The 26,078-nt window shown below is 36.5% G+C and overlaps 1 protein-coding gene across 3 annotated transcripts in view; it reads right to left on the bottom strand.

Annotated features, from left to right (window-relative positions):
• Positions 1–25,732, bottom strand: part of SPAG16 (sperm associated antigen 16) — a 1,126,826-nt gene extending 1,101,094 nt beyond the window's left edge. The window contains exons 1-3 of one of the 3 annotated variants that reach the window (XM_003812510.4): positions 25,469–25,732; positions 14,288–14,334; positions 13,041–13,136 (exon numbers count right to left, since the gene is read on the bottom strand). In XM_003812510.4, coding sequence (XP_003812558.1) covers positions 13,041–13,136; positions 14,288–14,334; positions 25,469–25,604 — 279 coding nt within the window. In that variant the 5' untranslated portion in view covers positions 25,605–25,732. Of the gene's footprint in view, positions 1–13,040; positions 13,137–14,287; positions 14,335–25,336 lie in introns of all 3 variants that reach the window. The other 2 variants (XM_055109075.2, XM_055109074.2) reach the window with 2 other exon arrangements.
• Positions 25,733–26,078: the final 346 nt, after the last annotated feature.

Raw genomic sequence — 26,078 nt, 5'->3', positions numbered from 1 at the left:
ATTCTTTCTGCTTGAGAAAAAGAAATGAAAGAGTAAAGGAGACTTGCTTTTGCAGATTAAGTAGCAGCTTGGCCCTAGTTGGGTAGAACACCAATCGGGCCCATTGAGGTCCCTGAATCCAGGCCTTCGCACTCAAATGGAATTTCTGGACCTGCCCTGGGCCAGAGGGCAGACTACTGCCCCGAAGGGAGAGTTCCAGGTTTGGCAGCATCAACCTCAAGCTGACTGAGGAGTCCTTGGCCCTTGAGTGAACATTGGTGGTAGCCAGGCTGTATTTGCAATGGGCCTAGGCTGGTGGTAGACTTCCCTGATTGTGGAAAGGGGAGAGTAGGAAGGACTTTGTCTTCAGGGGTGGGAGCTAGCTCAGCTGTAGTAGAATAGAGCACCAGGTAGATTCTTAAGATTTCCACATCCAGGCCCTGGCTCCTAGACAGCATCTCTGAATGCACCTAGGCTAGGGGAAATTTGCCACTCTGAAGGAAAGAACACAAGCCTGGCCACCTGCTGATTGTAGAGCCTTAGAGCCTTGAGTGAACATAGGTGTTACCCAGGCAGTGATTTACAGTGAATGGGCCTTGGGGAAGACTCTGGGCTGTACTGGCTTCAGGTCAGACCCAGCACAGTCTCAGTGGTAGTGACCACAGGGGTGGCTTCTATCAACCCTGCTCCAGCTCCAGGCAGCTCTACACAGAGAGGGAAACACCCACGGTTTGGGGGGAAGTAAAGGAAAAGTCTGTACCTGGTAATCTAGAGAATTCTTCCTGATCTTATCCAAGACAACTTAGCCAGTACCTCTATAAGACTACAAAAGCCACAACATTATTGAGATTGGAGTGCCCCCTAATGAAGATACAGCTGCAGTGACCAAGAACTTAGATCATAACACCCAAGTCCCCTCAAATACCTGGAATGCCTTCCCAAGAAGGATGGGTAGCCCAGAATGTGAAGACTACAATAAAATACCTAACTCTTCAATACCTAGACAATGATGAACACCCACAAGCATCCAAGCATCCACAGCATTTCCATCCAGGACAACATGACCTCACCAAACAAACTAAATAAGGTACCAAAGACCAACTGTGGAGAGACAGAAATGTGCAACCTTTCAGACAGATAATTCAAAACGGTTGTTTTGTGGAAACTCAAAGAAATTCAAGATAACACAGAGAAGGAATTAAGAATCCTACCAGAAAAAGTTAATGAACAGACTGAAAAAATTAAAAAGAATCAAGCAGAAATTCTGGAGTTGAAAATTCAACTGACAAACTGAAGAATGCATAAGAGCCTCCTGCCAACAGAATTGATCAAGCAGAAGAAAGTATTAGTGAGCCTGAAGACGGGCTATTTGAAAATACAGTCAGAGAAAGAAAAAAAGAGTAAAACAGAATGAAGCATGCCTATGAGATCTAAAAAAATAGCCTCAAAAGGGCAAATCTAAGAGTTATTGGCCTTAAAGAGGAGGTAGAGGCAGGGATGGAGTAAGAGGGAGGAAGGTAAACAGGAGGCAAACAGGAGGTAGAGAAAGACATAGGGGTAGAAAGTTTATTCAAAGGGATAACATCAGAGAACATACCAAACCAAGAAAAAATATCAGTACTCAAGTGCAAAAAGATTATAGAACACCAAGCAGTTTTAACCCAAATTAGACTCCCTCAAAGCATTTAATAATCAAATTCCCAAAAGTCACTAATAAAGAAAGGATCTTAAAAGCAGCAAGAGAAAAGAAACAACATATATAGCTCCAATATATCTGGCAGCAGACTTTTCAGTGGAAACCTTACAGGATAAGAGACAATGGTATGGCATGTTTAAAGTTATGACGGAAAAAAAAAAACTTGTATCCTAAAATAGTATATCCAATGAAATTATCCTTCAAACCTCAAATATCCATGAAGGAAAAATAAAGATTCTCCCAGGCAAACAAAAGGGAAGGGATTTCATCAACACCAGACCTGTCCTACAAGAAATACTAAAGGGAGTTCTTCAGTTTGTAAGAAAAGGATGTTAATGAACAAGAAAAAAGCATCTGAAGGTACAAAACTCACTGGTAATAGTAAGTACACAAACACAGAACATTATAACATTATAATGGTGGTATGTAAACTACTCATACCTTGATAGAAAGACTAAAAGATGAACTGATCAAAAACGATAAGTACAACAATGTCAAAATACAGACAGTGCAATAAGATATAAATAGATATAATAAAACTTTTAAAAGTAGAAGGATTAAGTTAAAGTGGAGAGTTTTCAGTAGTTTTCTCTTTGCTTTTTTTGTTTATGTAATCAATGTTAAGTTGTCATCAGCTTAAAATAATGAGTTATCAAATAGTATTTGCAAGCCTCATGGTAACCTCAAATCAAAAAACATGCAACAGATACACAAAAAATAAAAAGCAAGAAATTGAATCATACCACCAATAACCTTCACTAAATGGAAGACAGGAATTAAGAAGAGAAGACCACAAAACAACCAGAAAACAAATAACAAAATGGCAAGGGCTTCCTCCCTACTTATCAATAATAACACTGAATATAAATGGACTAAAACCACCTCCAATAAAAAGACATAGAGTGACTGAATGGATGAAAAATTAAGACCTAATGATCTGTTGTCTACAAGAAACACACTGCACCTCTAAAACTGAAAATAAACAACTGAAAATAAAGGAATGGAAAAGATATTCCACACAAATGAAAACCAAAAACAGGCAGGAGTAGCTATACTTATATTGGACAAAAGAGATTTCAGACAAAAACTGTAAAAAGAGACAAGAAAGTCGTTATATAATGATAAAGAGGTCAATTCAGCAAGAAGTTATAATAGTTGTAAATATATATGCACCCAACTGTGGAGCATCCAGATATATAAAGCAAATATTATTAGAGCTAAAGAGAGAGATGGACCTCAATACAATAATAGCTGGAAACTTGAAGACCCCACTTTCAGCACTGGACATATCATCAGGACAGAAAATCATCAAAGACACATCAGACTTAATCTGCACTACAGACTAAATGAACCAAATAGCTATTTCACAGAGCATTTCTTCTAATGACTGCAGAATACACATTCTTCTCCTTATCACATGCATCATTCTCAAGAACAGACTATCTCTATCCTTGGGATATACATGGCCTGGCATATTGGGCCACAAAACAAATCTTAAAAAATAAAAAAACCCTGAAATTGAGTCATGTATGTTCCCTGACTACAATAAAATTAAAAATCAGTTTAACAGGAGGAATTTTGGAAACTATACAAACACATGGAAATTAAACAATATGCTCCTGAATGAGAAAAGCAAAGAGGAAATTGAAAAAATTCTTGAAACGAATGATGATGGAAACACAACATACCAAAACCTATGAAATACAGTGAAAGCAGTACTAACAGGCGGATTTTTTAGCTGTAAGTGCCTGCCGATGTCCTCAAGTCCCTGTTTGGGCACCACTTTGCCACCTGCACGGACCTTGGGGGACTGAACAAAGGATGACAAACATGGGAATAAAGACAAAGACAAAAGAGTATATTTGGAAGAAGGGTCAGGGGACTCCTTGCTTCAAGTTAACAAGGGCCCTAAGCTTCTTCAGTCCTCCATATTTATTCGGTAAAAGAGATAGCAAGAAGAGGAGGTGATCGTTGGGTGACTATCAGTCGGCAGTTTGATTTACAGCAGGCTTGCAAGATTGCATTCTTCAAACAATAGGCTATAGATGTCCCAGTAGATAACCTCAACGAGCACGGCACCAGGGAGTGATTGCCTTCAGCAAACCTTCCGGTGGCAGGTGCAGTCATAAGTTTGCCCACATCCTGCATTCATGATAAACAGTTTGCTGTTTGATCATATACCCTCCATTGGAATGTTGAGTTGGTCATGATCCCTTTGCCGGCTCTCTACAAGTGCCTACACCAATAATAAAGAAAAACTTTAAATAAATTACCTACTGAGTCATTTTAAAGAACTAGCAAAGTAAGAGTCAACAAAACCTAATAAATATAAGAAAAATAATGAAATCAGAGCAGAAATAAATGAAATTCAAATGAACAAAACAATACAATAGATCAATAAAACAAATGTTGGTTTTTTCAAAAGATAAACAAAATTGACAAAACATTAGCCAAAAAAAATTTTTTTTAAAGTAGACTCAAATAAATATAATCAAGAGGAAAAAGGGGACATCACAACCAATACCAAAGAAATTTTAAAGGATCATTGGAGGCTACAATGAGCAACTACGTGCCAGTAAATTGGAAAGCCTAGAAGAAATGGATAAATTCCTGGACACATACAACCTACCAAGATTGTAACATGAAGAAATCCAAAAGCCAAACAGACCAATAACAAGATTGACACCATAATAAAAAGGCTCCCAGCAAAGGAAAGCTCTGGATACAATGGCTTCACTGCTGAATTGTATAAAACATTTTAAAAAGGAACTAATTCCAACCCTACTCAAACTATTCTAAAAATCACAAGAAAAGGGAGTACTTCAAAACTCATTATATGAGGCCAGTATTACCCTGATATCAAGGCCAGACAAACACATGTTAAAACAAGAAAACTACAGGCCAATATTCCTGATGAACATAGATGCAAAAATCCTCAACACCGTATTAGCCAATTTAATTCAACAACACATTAAAAAGGTCATTCATCATGACCAAGTGGGATTCATCCTTGGAATGCAAGGATGGTTCAACTTATGCAAATCTATCAATGTGATACATCATAACAAAAGAATGAAGATCAAAAATCATATTATCCTTTCAATTCATGCTGAAAAAAGCATTTGATAAAATTCAACATCCCTTCATGATAGAAACCCTCAAAAAACATGGAGATAGAAGAAACATACCTCAACACAGTAAACGCCATATATGACAGACCCACAGGTAGTATCACACTGAATGGGGAAAACCTGAAAGCCTTTCCTCCAAGATCTGAAACATAACAAGGATGCCCATCATCACCACTATTATTTGACATAGTACTGGAAGTCCTAGGTAGAGCAATCTGACAAGGGAAGGAAATAAAGGGCAACCAAATCAGAAAGGAAGAAGTCAAATTATCCTTGTTTGCAAATGCTATATTATACTGGAAAAAAACCTATTCACCAAAAGGACTGATAAATTCAGTAAAGCTGCAGAATATGAAATCAACATACCAAAATCAGTAGTATTTCTATATGCTGACAGTTAACAATCTGGTAAAGATATCAAGAAAGAAACCACATTTACAAATAGTTACAAATAATATACCTAGAAGTTAACTTAACCAATCAAGTGAGATCTCTCTACAATGAAAGCTATAAAATACTGATGAAAGAAATCGAAAAAGAAACAACAAAATGAAAAGATAGTCCATGTTCATGGATTAGAAGAATCAATACTGCCAAAATGTCAATACTACCCAAAGCAATTTACAAATTCAGTGGAATCCCCAACAAAATAAAATACCAATGACATTCTTCATAGAAACAGAAAAAATAATCCTAAAATTTATATGGAACCAAAAAAGTCCCACATTAGCCAAAGCTATCCTGAACAAGAAGAAAACTGCACGAATCACATTATGTGACATCAAATTATACTACAGAGCTATAGTAAACAAAACAGTATGGTACTAGTATAAAAACAGATACATAGACCAACGGAACAGAGCACACAGAAACACATCCATACATCTACAGTGAACTCATTTTCGACAAAGGTATCAAGACATTAGGGGAAAAGACAGTGCCTTCAATAAATGGTGATGGGAAAACTGGATATCCATATCCAGAAGAATCAAACTAGACCCCTATCCCTCGTCATACACAAAATCAAATCAAAATGGATTAAAGACTTAAATTTACACCCTCAAACCGTGGACCTTCTAAGAGAAAAGTCCCAAAAGAAACTCTTCAGGACACTGGTCTGGGCAAAAATTTCTTGAGCAATACTTCACAAGCACAGGCATCCAAGACAAGTAATAGACAAATGGGATCACATCAGTTAAAAAGTTTTGCACAGCAAAGGAAACAATCAATAATGTGAAGGGACTACCCATAGAATGGGAGAAAATATATGCAAACTATCCATCTGAAAAGGGATTAATAATCAGAATATACAAGGAGCTCAAACAACTCTAAAGAAAAAAAATAATTTTAAAATGGGCAAAAGATCAGAATAGACATTTCTCAAAAGAAGATATACAAATGGCAAACAGTTAAATAAAAAGGTGCTCAACATCACTGATCATCAGAAAAATGCCAATCAAAACTACAATGAGCTATCATCTCACCCCAGTTAAAATGGCTTTTATCTGAAAGATAGCCAATAATGAATGCTGGCAAGGATGTGGAGAAAAAGTAACCCTCGTACACCATTAGTGGAAATGTAAATTAGTACAACCACTATAAAGAACAGTTTAGACATTCCCCAAAAAAACTAAAAATAAGAGTTATTTAATATGATTCAGCAATCCTACTGCCAGGAATATACTCAAAAGAAAGGAAATCAGTATATCGAAAAGATATCTGCACTATTGTGTTTATCTCAGCACTATCCACAATAGCTAAGATTTGGAGGCAACCTAAGTATCCATCAACAGGTGAGTGCAGAAAGGAAATGTGCAACATTTATGTAATAAAGTACTATTCAGCCATCAAAAAGAATGAGATCCTGTCATTTCCAACAACATGGATGGGCCTGGACATCATTATGTAAGTGGAATAAGTCAGGCACAGAAAGACAAACTTCACATGTTCTCACTTATTCGTGGGGGCTAGAAAGTAAAACAATTGAACTCACGAAGGCAGAGTCTAGAGCAATAATTACCAGAGGCTGGGGAGGGGAGAGGAGATGGTTAATGGGTACAAAAATATAGTCAGAATGAATAAGATCTAGTATTTGATAGCACAAGAGAGTGACTACATTCAACAATAATTTATAGTAATTTTTAAATTAATGAGTATAATTGGATTGTTTGTAATATAAAGAAATATAAATGCTTGAGTTGATAGAACCCCATTTACCCTGTGATTATTGCACATTGTACACCTGTATCAAAATATCTTATGTACCCGATAAATATATGTACCTAGTATGTATCCTCAAAAATTAAAAATTAAAAAAAAACTGGACTATTCTTCCAAAGATTATTAAAAAGACATTACATAAAAAGTACAGGATGCCAATTAAAATGTCATGGGAGATACCAAACTAGCAGAGTACAAGATGTCTGCCTTCAAGTCTTCGCAGTGTGCTGGTTACTAGCACAAGAAATTATATATAATTGTAAGGTGAGGGCAAAATATAGTTGGAAGTGAACATTCATTATACAACAATAAATGCTACCTCAGTTTTTTTGGTCAATAAATTTGAAAATGATATTTTAGGCTGATTGTTGGAAGGAACTTGGAAAACAGGAAAAGGAAGACAGAGAGACAGCAGGAGGGTGTATCTATTCTCATTTCTAAAGACACTTATGGGCAGGTTAAAGGATGTTTGTTGTATGTACGGTTGCAACACACCTGGCAGATTCCTGCCCTTTCAAATAAATGTTTGCATTCTGTGTCTTCCTGAATGTGCACCATGCGCACACCTTGAAGCATTCCCACAGAAAAGAAACACGACCACCTTAAACTGTGTCGGTTCTTATTTATACTGTACAATAAAATGTATAAGCTTGTAAACATACCTCAATTTATAGTTCTTCTGCATTTATACACAACACACACACACACACACACACACACACACACACACACACACCCCTTCCAAGCTCTAATGTGATCGTGAATATCTCTTTTACCTTTACGTAGGATATTTATTCAACATATAATTGGTGAACATCTCCCATGTACCAGGTACCATGAAAGGTGCTGGGAATTAAACATGAAGAAGACAGTTCTGTCTTGAGGAATTGAAAGGTTCATTTAGCAAAAACAAAACATTATAATACAGAAGCTCTTTTGTTACAAATTTTGATTACAAAATCCTACTCATGTATCCACAGATATCATACATGCAACCATTATGTATACTTAAGAAATTTAAGTTACACTTTTATCCCTATCATACATTATATACAACCCTTATTACGGCTTTTAACTAACTTAATTATGAGGTTAACAAAACACCACAGAATAAGCACAAAAAAGCAAGCAATCTACAAACTAGCGAAACATGGTCTCACTTTGCAGACTGCTGAATGATCAAAAATTACTCTAGCCACATGTGACCCAGAAATCTGTTGAGGACAAACAATGGTAGCTCTAGCATAGCTTCATTTTGTCTATGAACATTCTAAAGTTGACATTTTCTAAGTAGACAGGATTCTATATTGTGTTATGATTGCAACAATAGAAATCTGCTAGGTGAAGTGATACACAATGGAGAAGAATATTTCCCTTGCCTTAGATATGTGAATGAAGGCTATGTTAAGGAGACTATTAGGTTGAACATTACAGACGATGAGGAAATACAACAGATAAAGAAAGATAAACCAATATTCAAGGCAAGAAAACATCTGAGGCAAAAACAAGGAGTGACAATTCAATCCATTAAGGCTCAGGGTCTTACGGAGAAAGGGCCAAAGATAAAGTGGAAAAACTAAACAGGAAGCATATCAAGAAGGCAAAGGCAGGTGGAAGGGTAGACACATTGGGAATTTACGTAGAGGGGAGATAAACTGAAATTTGCGTTAGACACATCTTTTAGGTGGAAATAGAAGGAAGCATAGTACCAGCAGCATGCAGTAGCTCAGATGAGAAAAGAAAGAGGGTAGCTTTAAGGTAGACTAAGTGAGGATGAAGGTAAAGAGAAGGATATGAAAGATGTTGAGGACATAAAACTTTCCAGACTTAAGAACTAATTAAATGTTGAATTGCAAAGAAGTGCTAAACTACATATTAAAATTAAGTATCTTGACAAATTTTGAACTGTTTTAATGTGAGTTCCTTTGACAACTTTAGTTGACCAGTGAGAAACAAAAAAATAAACAATGAAATCCAAGTGGTCTTAAAACTTAAATGTTACTTTATTCGGGGCTTCATTTCATCAACTCCTTAATTCACATTAAGTCAAATATATTGGCTTGGATAATCTGTAGACATGGCTTTGAGTACAAGGAGCCTGGGTCTCTAACTAAAATTAAGTGTGTACATGGAGAGAATGGGAATTCAATAATGACAAACAGCTCTTTTTCTTGAGACTAGTAATTGAGTCTAAAAGTAATGAAAATTGTTTAAGAATTTAATCCATTAGCATTATGATGTGAGAGTTAACATAATGGTATAGGTTGATGCAAAAGTAATTGCGTTTTTTTCCGTTAAAATAATGGTATAGCCACAATTACTTTTGCACCAACCTAATATTAATCCCTCGTGAGATTAAGATCTAAATAAAAGGAATACAAATTTATTAATCCTAGACTATATTTTGGTATATTAACATAATAGCAAGAGAACTTTTTTATATTAATTCTTAATATATTTGAAAATTTCTGAGAATAGAATTCTATAAAATGTGTCAAACTTTATGTTCTCGCAACACTTTATACTATTAAAAATTATTGAGTACTCCAGACAGCACTTATTTATCTGAGTTATACCTATCAAGAATTATATATTGGATATTAAATTTTAAAATATTCATTTATTTACTTTAAAATAACTATAGCAAAACTTCTACACAGATAACATAGACAGAATTTTTTTAATAAAAACTACATTTTCCAAAACAGAGAAAGAACTAATGAGAAGAGTGACACTGTTACAAATTTTTACAAATCTTTTTAGTATTTAGAGGAACAGCTAGATCCCCATATTTGTTTCTGCATTTGACCTGTTGTGATATGTTGTCTCAGTTGAGCTACATGAGGAGAATCCTCCAGCAGGTGTGTAGTTGGAAAATGAAAGACAACATAAATTCCCTAAAAGGGGTCTTGGGGACCCCAAAAGATCTCCCACAATACTTTGAGAACTATTGATACATATGGTAAAGAACATTCTCACTTGGGTCAGTCATCAATTAGTCTTCTCCAAAAATAGTTAAATATTCCAAAGAAATTCCATAAATTCTACTTAAATTCTCAGGAGGAAGAGGAAGAAAAGGAGGAGGAGGGAAGGGAGAAGAAAAAGGAGGAAAAGGGGTAGCAGGAGGAGGAAAAGCATCAGGGAATTGAACAATTATATGACTTGGGTGTCTTGCTACTGTCATATTTAAAGATCAAAATTCTACATTTATAAAAATTAGAAGTCATTATGTAATTACAGCAGTATAAAAGACCTCTGAGATTGTACCTTGAAAATTAACAGAATAAACTATCAATAACCAAAGAGGCTGAAGAATTATCCAAAAAAATGGCAAAAATACACTTACAAAAAGGCTCAGAATTTAGAAGGGGAGACCCAGCTTCAATGTAAGTAGACCTTTCTTTTCATATATTTACATACAAATATCCCTAAGTAATACATACAGACACACAGACACAATCTAAGGAACATATATATAGTCCTACCTTTACTTGTATTCATACCTGTAAAATACTTAATTTCAAGAAACTACTGATAGTATAATCAAACTACATAACTGTTATAGATTAATAACATTTCCTATCTTCTCAATATTTTTCAAGAATAACTTTAAATATAATGAAAATTATTTAATTCAGAATTCAGATCATTGAACCCACTAAGAAAACAGATAGTATCAAATACACAATTTAAAATTTATAAAGCAAACCATGCAATCAATTCTCAAATATTTAATCTATACCACCCACGTTTAAAGGAAATCATAAGAACTTGGCCCAGTGTGGTGGCTCACACCTGTAATCCCAGCACTTTGGGAGGCTGAGGCGGGTGGATCACGAGGTCAGGAGATCGAGACCAACCTGGCTAACATGGTGAAACCCCGTTTCTACTAAAAATACAAAAAAATATATTAGCTCGGTGTGGTGGCAGGTGCCTGTAGTCCCAGCTACTTGGGAAGCAGAGCTTGCAGTAAGCCAAGATTGCGCCACTGGACTCCAGCCTGGGCAACAGAGTGAGACTGCGTCTCAAAAAAAAAAAAAAAAAGGAAATCATAAGAACAAGAACGTATTTAAATGTCAACTATTCAATAAGTCGCAATAAGTCATTTTTTGTTAATATTTTAACAAATAAGATAATTTACATTATTTCAACTTAACTTTCCTAATAGTATCATAACCATTTACTTGCAATCTTCAATGAAAATTTTAAGAGTTCTGTGCATAGAGATTACTGTATCCTTTAACATAGAAGAAAATATATCTTGTTTATGAATATATATAAGATCAGAATAAAAAATGGATTTAACAAGCAATAAGTATTCTTTAAAAGAGAAAGCCCATAGCACAATTCAAATTACTGAAGATTAACATACTTTAGAAATAAAAAGCAAATTAAAAAATATAACTAATATGCTTATGATAAAATGAATCCATATTTAATTTTAACAGCTTAAGGACAACTTCTGTGAATTTTCAGCATAATACTGTTCCTCCAAAGAATTTTTTAAAATGAGGTAAAAAGAAGCTAAATGAGAGTCAATCAGCTATAGACATGCCAGAAATCAAGAATGTTAACTCATGTAAGGTTATGATAAAGAAAAGCTTCCAATAAATTGATAAAAGAAGAATTACTGATATTTGGCTCAGTAGATACAACAGCTACTACAATGTATTTCTTCCTCAACTGCCCTCTGATTTATCTTTGCATTACAAACACTTTCGACCATGATAGCAGAAGGAAGAAATTACAGTTTTGTTCAGTTTTTTCATTCAATGATCCATTTATCCATTCTCTTATTTAACTGCTATTTATTTAGTGCCAACTACGTGCCAACTATGTGCCAAGCACTGTATTAGCCACATGTACTTTACCAAATACCGATACAAATGAGCGGTACATAAAGAATTTGTCAAAATCCTTAGTGATGTAAAGCAAGAGGATGACGATAAGTGAATAAACATATCAGTTGCATGTCACTGAAAATGCTATTCATACATTTTAAACCTATTCCTACAAATTATTGCTTTGAGATATCCAACAGACTAAGTCTATGGAATAGACTTCACTTTGTGTCTACCAAGCAGAAGCTATGTCCATGGGATGCATTAGAGAATGTCATTTACTATGAGCTGCAGCCCTCCATTTACAACAGAATGCAATTAATTCTGGCCTGAAAAAATCTTCCTCTAGAGCTTTTATTCCAATTTTGAGTGGACAGACATTTTGAAAAGGAGTTATTGGACTTCTAGATTGAAGAAGTCTACAGAATATGGAAAGAATGATATGGTATAATATGCAGTAAAGTCTCACATACAATTCCACACTGAGGAAGGCACATCTGCAACCAAAAAGGAGTTTCACAAATTCCTTCACATTTCTCTGTAGTAAAGGGGTTAAACACTGAAAGAAAGCATGCTTCTTAATGTTGGTACAAAATAAAACATTTTTAAAAATATTTTTGCCATCATATTAAATGGTTCACAATTTTAATGAGTTTTCAATTTTAGAGGAATGCCATCAGTTTTATGCACTTTTAGTTCATTGTATTATAATCAAAAAACATCCCCCACCACATTCCTTAACATAATTAGTTCATAAGCCTCACAAGAAAGCCGTATTAAGCATTCCCTGTAAGATTAATACTTTCATGTAAAAAAACACAAAATGGTTACAAAACAGACTGTAGAACTTGTATATGACACTAAATTCTAAACATAAATGTTGAAAATTATTGGTTTATCCTCCAGTGAGATTAATCAGAGTTCAGAGAGAAGGTGTCACTTGATACAAAGTCATGCAAGAGTGACCATGATGTGGAGAATGGCAATCCAAAAAAGAGTAAATATGACTGCTTGCCTTAAAGTGAAGGCTTGATCATAAATAAACCGAGATGAAAATGATACAACAGATGACTGAACTACACTAGTAAGTATTTACATTTAAAAGACTTTCCAAACTTCATATAAAAAGCACTACCACTAAACTATAGACTACACTAGTGTTCAAATTCTCACCAAAATTTCAGTATCTGTAGCCTGTTCTTGGGCCATCTGAATTGCTTTTGCCAGATCTTCTTCACCTTCTGGGATGCTAAAATTGTCATCTGGTATCTAGATCACAGAGAAAGAGAAGGATAGGAAGAGTGAGCAGAAATATAAAATACTGTATTTCACTTCAGAAATAATTTTGCTTCACAAATCAAAGGATCAAAGAAATACTTTATGTAAAATACCATGTCATTCTGAAGATCCATGAAAAATGAATAACTGCTTTCTTCTGACTTCCTTGTAAATGTCAATAAACGTCACTTCTAATAAATTCAAGATTAGTTTGTGGGCAACTGCTTTTATCTATAATAGAAAATGTAATCTAACAATTCTGCTGAAAAAATAATAAGGCTATCTAAATATCACCATTCTTGCCCCATCTCAAGTGCTTTCCACCATCACTTTTTCAGAACTACTAGCAACTGAAAATCTCTCATTTATTAAAAAATAAAACGCACTGAGCATTAAAATCTTGAAAGGACGTGACGGATTGCAATTATGATTAATGACAGTTAAGACTTAACACATGCTTCTTATGTACTGATCACTGGTTTAGGCCTTTTACATTTATTAACTCATTCAGGAACTTCATGTGGTACACATAATCTCCATTTTACCAGTAATAAAAAGCCTGTCTCCAATTTTCGTCCTGTCTCTTGCTCACCCAGGCTCGCCAGGCTTATTTCCACACAGTTTCATTCACAGCCTCTGTCATCTACCAGTGATTTTATCCTCCAAGTGTCCGAAGTAATGATAGGTCTCGGGAACAATGAATTAAAGGAAAGCTTTGAGATAGGAACCACATTAGATAGAAATACTGTTAAGCTGGAAGGATGCATAAGGCCTCTGCTCCAACTGAGCAGTGGGAAGCTAGGAATCCTTGACAAGAGCAGACTGGATGACAGGAAGGAAGTACCTCCTGAACAGAGATAACAGTTTATGGTAGGAATCTACAAGGCAGGTAATAAGGAGCTGAACCTGAAGGACGATTAACAGGAAAATCAAAAGAATCAGATGTATTTTCCAATTTAAATGTTTAAACAGAATTTTCACATCTCATTCTTAATCAGCTGATACTAGCTAAATTCAGTTGAAAAACTGGTATCTCTTAAGAAAAAAGAATGGTTCTTACATGTTTCAGAAAATAAAATGAGCATTTCATGAGAATGACTGCAATAAATTTACAGAATAAACACCTAAAATTAACATGTTACCTCTTCATATTCATAGTCATCTTCAGATGCTTCAGTTATGGTGACCTCTGAATATCTTGTCAAGTTTTAATCTCAAAAATATAGAATAAAATTATTGCACAAAAATTGATTTGACCTTCAAATATAGTATTGGATTCAACTATCTCACCAGGAAGTTGGTAAATATATATAATTTAATCTTTAAAAAATTTGTCTTCCCCATATAGCCTATAAATCTAGATATTGTAAAATAAAATACTTAATTATTTTTCACAACTCAAATCCAGGAAAACCTACATTGCTATCTGTCTTTTGACTGTTTACTATCTATCTAATGATTTCAAACTTGATTCTATGAAGGCTTATGAAAATATACATAATATCATAAGGTAGCGTGAATTAGAAACAGGTAAGAAAAAACAGTAACTTTTTCAAATTCATCTTAAACCACAATGAATTTTCCAGAGCTCCTGAGTTAACTATTCACAGTACATGAATAAAATGTGACTTTATTTGGTTTAAAGTATTGTGAATGAACAAAACAAATGCACACCAATATTTAAGAAAAAAACACATATCAATGCTTTTATCAGTAAAATTTAAATTTTACTTTTCCATGTATCTCCATTTTTAAATTATCTTTATAGGAAAGATAACTTAATTTTTAAGTGAATATAAAGTATATAGCAATCATAATTCAAAATTTCATAAATACTGAAGAAATTAAATATCAATGGAAATGATTCTAACATAAAATAATTCTAAGAGAACTGCTTTAAGACTTTCAAAAACTATAAGTTACTCTAATTACATATGAAAACTTCAAGACAATATTTTATGTTAAATCACAGCACACACCAGCAATGCTTGTTGTTGTTGTTATTATTGTTGTTAGGTTTACATTTTTTTCGATTACACTGACTTGGTTATGCCAAGTTTAAAATGTGTGAATTAAACACTTTAATGCATGGTAATGGTTATGAAAATCAAAGATAAGATTAGCCTAGTTTTCATTTTGCTGCTGATTATAAAATGTCTCTGGTATTGTTTACCAAGCATTAGCTGAAAGGGTATATAACAACTTCTGTTGCTTGTAACAAGAATAGATAACACTTACACAGTATTTAATAGGAGACAGGAACTGTTCTAAGGGTTTTCCATGTATTAACTAATTTCATCCTCAACCTGCCTATGAGGCTGGAACTATAACTCTATTTCACAAATCAAGAATCAGAGGCATAAGGTTCCACAGCTAGGACCTAAAAGAGCCCAGATGTTTAGGTTTCACCATATTATATTGCCTCTCCATGTTCTGTGTGGGTTTTCTGTGCTACATAAATACATAAAGTGTTTGCCAATTATTTTCCACAGAGATCTAAACCTATAAATGTATTACTGCTACTAAGCTCCATCACAAGTAATCATCCTGTATTTCTTATCCCTATCCCTTGCAGGGACACTTAAGCCCCATTCCATTATGACCAATCCTCAGATACCAGGTATCTGTCAAAAGGTCAGTATTTTATTGTAAAACATGAATAAGTGCCTCTCCTAATAACATAGTGAAAAGTAATTAGGCTCAAAAATAGCTAGTTAAATGATTAAACAAAAAAATAGTTGCACACTTGCAGTCTATTCCATAACCTTAATTCATCCATATTAAATACTACAAGGAGTAAAATACCTCCTTTATTAATTATCTATTACTGTAGAACAGCTTCTAATAGTATTTGCCTCACTCTCTAATTCCTTGCCATCAGCCTCTTTTAAAGACCATAAGGCTTCTACTAGCAATCTGTTCGAGGTATTTTATCTTTCACTAACAAAGTATTTCCAACATCTCCCTAATCCCCAGTTTCAAAGCTACTCTGTTACTTTTTATCTAACACCCTACTCCAGATACTGAACCTGAAGGTCATGCTAAGTGAAATGTTAGATACAGAAAGACAAATACTGCATAATCTCACTTATATGTGGAATCTAAAAAAAATTCCAACTCTACAGAAACAGACATTAGAAGGGGAGTTACCAATGAATAGAGGGTAGGGAAAATGGGGGGATGTTCATCAACGTTGCACAAACATTCAGTTATAAGATGAAGAATTTATGGAGACCTAATGTATAGCACAGTAACTATGGCTAATAATAATGGAGTGTCACTTGAAATTTGTAAAGAGAGTAGAACTTAAATATTCTCACCACAAGTAATATAAAAATGAAAAGGTAACTATATGAGGTAAATAGGTTAATTAGCTTGGGTGTGGTAATCATTTCACAATGTATATGTAAATCAAAATATGTTGTACACCTCGAATATATGTAATTTTGCCAATTACAACTCAATAACGCTGAAAAAGGAACAATAAGCATTTATTATATTGTAGTTTCTCTGGGTCAAGGGCTCAGTAATGGTTTATCTGGTAGAATCTGACTTGGGGGTCTCTCATGTCATAGTCAAAATGACAGCAGAATTAGGGTCATCTGAAGACTGAGATGAGGCAGCAGGATCCATTTCCATGGCAGCTCACTGACATTGTACTAGTTTCCCAGAAGACCTCAGTTCCTCCCCATGTGGGTCTCTCCACAGGCTGCTTGAGCATCCTCAAGATAGGTGGGCTAACTACCCCCAGAATAAGCAGTCCAAGAAAACAATGTGGATGCCACAATAGCTTTTCTACCCAAACATCGGAAGTCACACATCATTTCTTCAATATCCCACTGGTTACATGGGTCACGCCTATTCAATGTATGAGGATTACACAAGAGCATGAATATTAGGAGGTAGGGCTCACTGGATGTGTATTAGTTCATTCTCATGCTGCTATGAAGAAATACCCAAGACTGGGTAATTTATAAGGAAAAGAGGTTTAATTGACTCATAGTTCTGCATGGCTGGGGATACCTCAGGAAACTTACAATCATGGCGGAAGGCACTTCTTCACAGAGCACCATGAAAGAGAGAATGGGTGCAAGCAGGGGAAATGCCAGACACTTATAAAACCATGAGATCTTGCGATACTCACTCATTATCACAAGAGCAGCATGGGGGAAACTGGCCCTATGATCCAATTACCTCTACAAGGTCCTGCCCTTGACACATACGGATTATTACAATTCAAGGTGAGATTAGGGTGGGGACACAGAGCCAAACCATATCAGGGTGTCATTTTATTTTAGAGACTGGCTTCCTTCCATACTATAAGAGTGTTAACAGTCAATATATGTAAAGCATTTAGATTAGTGCCTGGCTTATAGTAAATGATATACAAGTGTTTATTGTCATTTCTTTTCTCACTCTGGAAAGAGATGAGTATCTATGGAAAAAAAAAATCTTTTAAATTTCTCATGCCTCTGTTCCCCCATATGTTAAAATGAATAAATAAAAGACATTTTAAATTTCCCTCCAGTTATAGATTTATATCTTTCTGATAGTTTTATATAATGAGATAAAATTTCCAAAGGTTCAGCTAGAGGAAGTCAGCCTCTTTTCTATGAAAAAGCATGACCCCTTCTGAGAGACAGCTCCTAGAAAGTAATTTTGTAAGCGGTCATTTGTATGTCTCCAGAAAAGCAATGCCATCCTTCACCATGTTCACATCATAATAATTTCAAAAAGAAGTAAATACTCTAAAAGCTTCTGGATAGACTTTAAAGTTGTAAATAAGCCAACCGCTGATAAGATTATATGAGGAAGATGTCACATGGCAATATAGAGTAGAAAAAAAGTGATTTGTCCTCGAAGCATAGAAAATATCAATCAACACTTACATACTCCTACCCAGCAAATATTCTAGACAATGGCTTTTTATCACCTCAATGTATTACTTTCCCACAATCAAAAAAGATTAAGAGAGTACATAACTACCATTTTATAAAGCTTAAAAGTATTTTCACATGGACCAAAACTATATTTATTCTCACACAACCCAGTGAGGTCAAACAGCACAGATACAGCCATCTCTAAATTAAAAATGAAGAAACTGAATCAGAGATTAAAAGATATGCCCAAGATCACATAGCTGTGAATGACAAAGATAAATTCCTGAGATACAAATGCCATAAATTTGCTGCTACGTAGTACTGTTTCTACAGTGACACAATAGGAATACACAATTTTTTAACCAATATCTTAGGTAATGAACTCACCTATTTTTTTCCAAAAACTCTGAAGTGTTATATTAATAACAGGTAAATCAAATCACATAAATAGCTCAATTTGAAGACCCCCAGAGGAAAGAGAAGTAGAAAAGAGCTACAGGCTACAGACTCAAAACAAAATCTAACCAAGGGCAAGAGACTGATGGGACAATACGTCAGGTAGTGGACAAAACAATCAAACTAGGAAGATACATACTTTGATTGATTTTTATGTATCCACAATATAATTTATATTTAAAATTTCCCAAAGGCAACTCAGTTTAAATGTCACAATGTTATTAAAGACATAAATGTACTTTGACACTTATGTTTGTACGCATCTGTTTACCTGGCTAGCTAGCTGGCAGTAGGCACAAACTGATCCTAAAGTGATTCTGCTACAGTTTGCAAATACACACACTATACAAAATGTAACAATTAATGAATGTGGAAATTGGAGGAGAAAAGGAAATAGTATTATAGAAATAAGATTAAGATGCAGCAGATACCATAGGTCTCATAAGATTGGTCAAAAATAACCCCCAGATTTGACTCTAAGCTTCCCAGTAACCAGGGTAAAAAGGGACATGGAATCAGATACTATCTCTGTATCAACCCAATGAAAACAGATGAGTTTCTCAACAGATATCCAGCAATATCTGGTTGCAAAGCCTGAGAGAAATGACATTCTTGGGTTCTCATAAAAAGAATAGTGCACTGTAGAGATATCAATCCCCTTGGCCCTTGGGACGGCAAAAAAGGCAGAGTGAAGTAGGATGTGATGGAGTACTGTATGTGAAAAACTTTGGAAAGCATTGTTTTGGATAACAATCTTGCCAGAGTAGAAAAGGTTAATTCATCAAGAATGATAAAACTCTGTACACTCTGGTTCTACTTTCACGGAGCAACTTTCTCATCTGTAATTTAACCTCTTAGGTGATCCTACTCTCCAGGAAACATCCATACAATTAAGCTAATCACAGTTCTCATGCAAAGTTATTCTTTCACTGAAATAATAAGCTAGCATTCTGGCCTAAATCCAGTTTCTTAATGTCAAGCTGCCTTTGAGCCCTTACAAAACTCCCTTCCCTCTAACTGCCTAGTATTCCTTCGAAGAACACTGGTGAATTTCAGTTCCAAAATTTTTTTCTGCCCTGTCTGTTCCCCTCATATCTGGTTCTTACCTATCTGCACACTTGGCCTTGACTTGACACTTAATACTGTGCCTTGTTTTCTAGATTGTTCTTGCCTAGGGTAGTGTCCATGGCTCCCCTTATCTCCCTGCCCTGAAGCCACAGCCCACAGTACTATTCAAGTCCAGGCCAGGTTCTGTATTCCTAGTCATAACCTAGACACAGACTGAGGCTCCCATTCCTCCCAAATCTGCATTTGCTCTGGAAGGAATTTAGTAGCACTCGTGAGTTTCACAGCATGAATTAGTTTCCTGGTATTTTAGTCACCATGGGTGAACTATCTCATAGTTTCTGCACTAGCAGAGCCTGCACCAGACCCTGATATTCTCGATCTTTTCAAAAAATGGGAAAATGTAACACCCACACTGAAACTGCCAGGGAGCCCTAAGCCCATCACAGTACTACAGAGAACACAACTGCCAGAAACCTCGGTGAGACATTTTGGTTGGCCTAATGGCGCAGAGCTTGAGGTGCCAATTGGTATGAGGGGGAGACAAATAACATTCTGCAAATGGACCAGAGCCAGAAACCAATGAATAATTTTCAGATGTGAGCAGCAAAGTACCTTACACACTGGTCTCTTCCACTGCTGCATTTGTAGGTAGTGTTTACTGCCAGCAGTAGCAGCATCTTTATGAAGAACTGGAGTGAAACATATAGCTAATTATATTTTACATGATTTCCCAAAGCTACTATAGACAGAAATCATTTTGTAATCCTTGCCATCACTGCAGAGCCAACGTACGCAGACTCAATCTAAAATCTAGCCTGGATCTTCCATGATCAACATTTTACTTATTAAGTTGAAATAAAAATACTGTAAATAGCAAATATCATAGTCTTGGTCCCTTTCTTAGGAAGGCCAGTTTAAATAAGTTAACTGAATAATACAGACAAAAATGGAAGGCAGCTGGCATGCTTGTGGTCACATTCCCTTTCGCCAATTGCTCCCTGCAGTTTTTACCACACAGTCTTCATGAGGACTCAGAATTCTTATTAATATCCTATACCAGGGAGCCACTACCAATTCAACAGAATTGGCAAGAGTGGAAATGTACTGGCCACCCCTGTCCTACATAGCTGTTGCATATCTTCTACCTTCATAACTGGAAAATAACTTTTGTTCAGCATGTAAGACTCAGTGCTCATGGCAGCTGGTGGTATAAGTCTTTCCAACTTCTAAGCCAGGAGATCCAAAGATATGGACTCTACATGTGATATTTCTATCTGAAAATATAAAGGCTAGAGATTAAGATATTTATCTACAGGCTTGCTACTTCAATTACAGTCCTTAGACCAGCAGCAACCGCAGCACCAGGAAGCTTCTTAGCAATGCAGAATCTCAGCCCCCTTGCCAGACTTATTGAATTAGAATATTTATTTAAAGCTCCACAGGTGAGTCATATGCACATTAACGCCTGACTAAAGGACACAGAGCAAAACACATTTTTTTCCTCTCCAAATAGCCTATGACTTTTACACAAGTAAATATCAACACTCTGGATTTAGTAACATAGTTCTTAGTCTGTCTATACGCAGGTTGTGTATCCTTTTCATTTGAATATACATGGGGTATGTATGTTCTAATATCTAAGAACCCATGCACAAATTAAATTCCAGTGATAAGAAATACACTGTTAGGGTTCAGAACAATTATAATACTACAAACATTTCAGAGAAGTACCATTTTATAACAGAAGAAAAAGTGGTTAACACATGTATCTAAGAGAATGTTAGTTTTAAAAAAGAAAAAGAAATCTATGCATCCACCTTTCTAAATGTTTTACTTACTCAACTACAATGTTTAGCTTTAAAAAAAAAAGTTTAAAACCATACAGTAAATTTAAAAAAAGGAAAGGCCAGGTGCGGTGGCTCACGCCTGTAATCCCAGCACTTTGGGAGGCTGAGGCGGATGGATCACGAAGTCAGGAGATCGAGACCATCCTGGCTAACACTGTGAAACCCCGTCTCTACTGAAAATACCAAAAAAAAAAAAAAAAAATTAGCCAGGTGTGGTGGCAGGTGCCTATAGTCCCAGCTACTCAGGAGGCTGGGGCAGCAGAATGGCATGAATCCGGGAGGCAGAGCTTGCAGTGAGCCGAGATCGTGCCACTGCACTCCAGCCTGGGAGACAGAGCGAGACTCCGTCTCAAAAAATAAAATAAAATAAAATAAAATAAAATAAGGAAAACTTCAATTTTAATTAAAGTTATCAGTCAACATTACTATGGCAATGAAAGACTAGATAGAACTGTTAAGAAGACAGCAGCCTGCTACAGTGGCTCATGTCTGTAATCCCAGCACTTTGGGAGGCCAAGGCAGTAGGATGCCTTGAGCACAGGAGTTCGAGACCAATCTGAATAGCAGAGTGAGACCCCCGTCTCTACCAAAAACAAAAACAAACAAACAAACACAATTAGCTGGGTATGGTGCCGCACATCTGCAGTCCCCGCTACTCAGGAAGCTGAGGTGGGAAGATTGCTCAAGCCCAGGAATTTGAAGTTGCAGTGAGCTATGATCATGCCACTGCACTCAAGCCTGGGTAGCAGAGCAATACCTCATCTCTAAAAAAATTATAATTTTTTTTAAAGGTAGCATGGTAGAAGTTAAGATATTTATCTACAGGCTTGCTACTTCAATTACAGTCCTCAGTATCTCAGATAAGGGCATCAGTCTAGTGTGATCCTCATATTTCAGGGTCTAGAGTCCTTAATTTTGGAGTTTCAGAAAGAGTTGACTTTGGGACTCCATTCAGAGCTGATTAGCTTCACAGAACTGGCTTAAACTTACTGAACTCTCAGAAATTACTGCTGGGGGTTGGGGAGCCTTTTTCATTGGCCAGTAAACTTACACCTACCATCTAAAAAGCCAAATCCTTAGTATTAGAATGCCCAGAGAGAGGAAATAATCAAAAGCTAGAGGAGCCAGATGTCCATATAGAGGGAGGTATGTAACAAAAACAATACCTTGAAGCTCCACTTTCCTAGGGTCCATGTATTCATTTACTATTCCTTGAACAAAGTCTCTTTAGACAAGGAACAACAAAGTCAATTAACCCTTAGCTTTCTTAGTACAAATTCATACTGGCCTTCCAATTGGAACTAGGCAGTCCCAAATGTCTGCAGCCATACACTAATAGGCAGCCCTTCCTCACTACTACACAGTTGAAAACCTCACCCAAGTTGTGTTGATTTCTAATAAGGGATTCATTCATTCACAAAAGACAATCAACCTTCTTTCTAGGTTCTGGAGATATCTACTTGACCCTTTACATATCTATCACATAGCTAAAATCTCACCTTATATTTTATAATGCTGCAAGTATTTTTCTAATGATGGGTTCTAGAGAGGATTCATATACTCCATAACTCAATTTCTTAGTGTTCTGACAATAGTTAAGAACAATGTATATTTGTATCTCACCTTGTTGAAGTCTAAAACATAAAAGCAATGATATTCTGGGTTCCTTAGAAGAGAAATAGGTGGCACTGTTATAGCTAGGAGATTACAGGGAAAGGGTGTTGCAGGGTAAGAACTCTTTTTCCTGAACCCAGTGTGTAAACCATTATAAAGGACATGGGACCTTCATTAATGTCCCCCACAAGGTGGATCCTGGCTGTTTATGGTTTGGACATTAGTCTATTCATACTCTTCATAATTGAGTATTTAAAAGCAGAAAAGTGAGAGATTTCCTAAAGAATTCAAGTCAACTTCTTTCAAAGTCTTGCTCGATATTGATAGCTCATTGTCTAATGTACTAGGAGCATCTGTTGAGTGATAAATAAGGGAAATCCAGGCCAAATGCAGTAGATTAGAAGTGATTGAGTATATGTGCGAAGCAGAGGACATCAGATTTCTGATTCATCTGTGCATATTATAACTTTTATTTACCCACCACGATAGCTCAATTAAATTACCTGAAAGCAAAGACTTTAAACCAAAGGAAGTCTCACTTTGGCAACTATCATAATTGCCTTAAGAAACAATGTCAAACAACATTACACAGGCAACTCTTAATTAACCATGTGAAGAGTGCCCAGGGATACAGGAATAATTGGTATTCACAAGTAATCCTCAAACTTCATTTCAACTGAGAGTTGAAATGACTAAACCTCTTCCCTCAGCATGGAATATAGCAAAATAAACTGGTTAAATGTTTAACTGTGTATCCCCTGACTACCCTTTGGTTAAAATACAAAATAGCAGTCAGTCAACCAAAGAAAGAAGAAAAGCAAATGGGTTGGATAATTCACACAACGGTTAGTAAAATCGTAAAAAGTTACAGTTGCTTATATGTTTTAAAGTTCAAATAAGTGTGATTATTTGAAAAAGTCTTTGTAAGACAGGTTTGCAAACTGCTACATCTTGGCAGGTGTGACTCAGTGATCTCCCCGCAAATTAAGTAAACCTGATTTTCATTGCTGAAAGTTGTGTTATGTTAGACTCCTACCATTTATTTCACAAAGATGTTTGCAAAAAGTTACCTCATTGTGTCAATCTCATGTTAACAATTAAACTATGTGTTCACGGAAATAATTTTAATGCAAACAAAATTACAAGATGCCTGGTTACCATTCAGTAGCAAGGGCACTGGATATAGATAAGCTTAGGAAGAATTATGAAAATCGTTGTTAAAGAGGAATATCACTGGAAAAGACTGCCTGTTACATCTACGAAAACAGTATAAAACCTCATTTATGACACTAAAGCACCCATATATTTCTTTCAAATTCATTTCAAGCGATTCGAATTTCTATTCCTGTAAAAGTCGTTTTTGCACCCAATAAAATACTACATATTTTCTTTAATCTTTCAGCTAAATTCTTCAAAGCTCTCTGCAGTGTGGATGTGTACTGAGCCTGAGTCAGGACAGGTTAATCGGCTTGTCAAAGCTCACAAAATGAATCATTGCTGGATTTCTGAAATCTTGAATTAAACCTGGGGAGGATTACAGTTGGACAAACAAATAAGATTTGGCAGATTTTGGAGTTTCCTTGGTATCTTTAAGAACTGAACAGATAATCATCTCTTTCTTACCTCCCTGAATAAAGGAGTTAGATGTCTTTTTCTCATGAACCCTCCCCGTCTCCCTAGTAGGAATTAATCTATATAACTAGAGGAAGGAAGTTCTAAAGCCTTACACAAGAAATAGTGGACCTAATTATCCACACATTGTTATTCAATTTTTCTGGTACTTCCGATAAAAATCGCTAATCACCATCTGCTTTATTCCTAATATCTCTGAGCTGTGTAGCTCACCAGATCATTATTTATTTGCTCAAGAAAAAAAAAGCAACTATACTATTAGTATTTATTATTAAGTAGTCAAACTTGGAACTACTCAGGAAGATAATACTATCAAAACTAAGCATTTAAGCATTAACTGGACCATCGAACAGGATCGTGGGTTGGGTATTCTGAGCTTCAGCTCCTTAAAGTCCAATGGCAGAGGTCTTTCCCTAGTCTCCTAACGTTCCTCCGTTGAATTTATTGGAACGGCTTTCTGAAAGATTGAGGGCTTATTTAGGAAACCCATTATTTGAAAGGAGGGTTGAAGCAATTTGTTGTGCTGTCTTAACATAAAAAGCAACCCTCCATCCAAAATGTACTGAGTGGTTACTAAGTATGAGGCCTTGGAAGGTCTCCCAACTCTTCTAACAGGTACAGGACACCCTGGGCTACTAAGGGCGAGAAATTCAGTGAGTGGCTCTCAGGAAGACTGTGGTGGCAAAAACAGCACCTTGAAGTCCAACAGGGGCTCCTCCGGAGTGGCCCCAAGGCTCAAAAGGCGCCGCCAGTGGGAGGCCCTCGCCTTCGTCCCAACACCCATTACCCGCCAGCGCAGCGGGCCGCGTCTCCACGGGAAGGATACGTTCCAGGTAGTAGGCGCCCTCAGCCGCCACCGCGTCCGCCGTGTCCCTCGCGTCCCCGGCTGCCGTCAAACCCATGCCCAACGCCTCTTCCAGGACCCTCACGGCGGAGCTGGGCATCCCTCGCTGAGCAGCCATCTCTGGCGCTCCGGGCCCCCACCCCCAGCAGGCCCACAGCCGTCCCTAAGGGCAACAGCGAAGACGCTACCCAACGGCCCCCGGGAGCTCTCGCGAGATTCCGGCATCTCTCACCCCGCCCCACGGACCAGCCCCGGGCACGTAAGGGTTACCGGGAGTCCAGGGAGCTGTCGCCCTCCCGCGCCTCCCAGTTACCGTGGCAACGATGTTGCCTAGTTAACGCGAGAGCTCGGGCGCAGCTCTGGGAGCGGACAAGATACAGTAAACAATTGGCTTGCATTGCACCTTTCTACCCAAGCAGCTTGGTTTTCTTTCGCTTTGACCCTGTAATTTCTTTCCCACTTCGTTGTCGTCTCTGAATTACCTTTCTCTTGATTCTTGCCCATTAGCATCCTCCAATTTCAGATGTTTGTAGATCCCCAAGTGTTCCCAGGGAAAACTACTAGAAAAGGTGAGTTCTCAACACCTGGAATT

Source organism: Pan paniscus, chromosome 13 (assembly GCF_029289425.2).
Source record: "Pan paniscus chromosome 13, NHGRI_mPanPan1-v2.0_pri, whole genome shotgun sequence".
NCBI classification, from domain to species: domain Eukaryota; kingdom Metazoa; phylum Chordata; class Mammalia; order Primates; family Hominidae; genus Pan; species Pan paniscus.
This window is presented reverse-complemented; position numbering and strand designations above follow the sequence as displayed.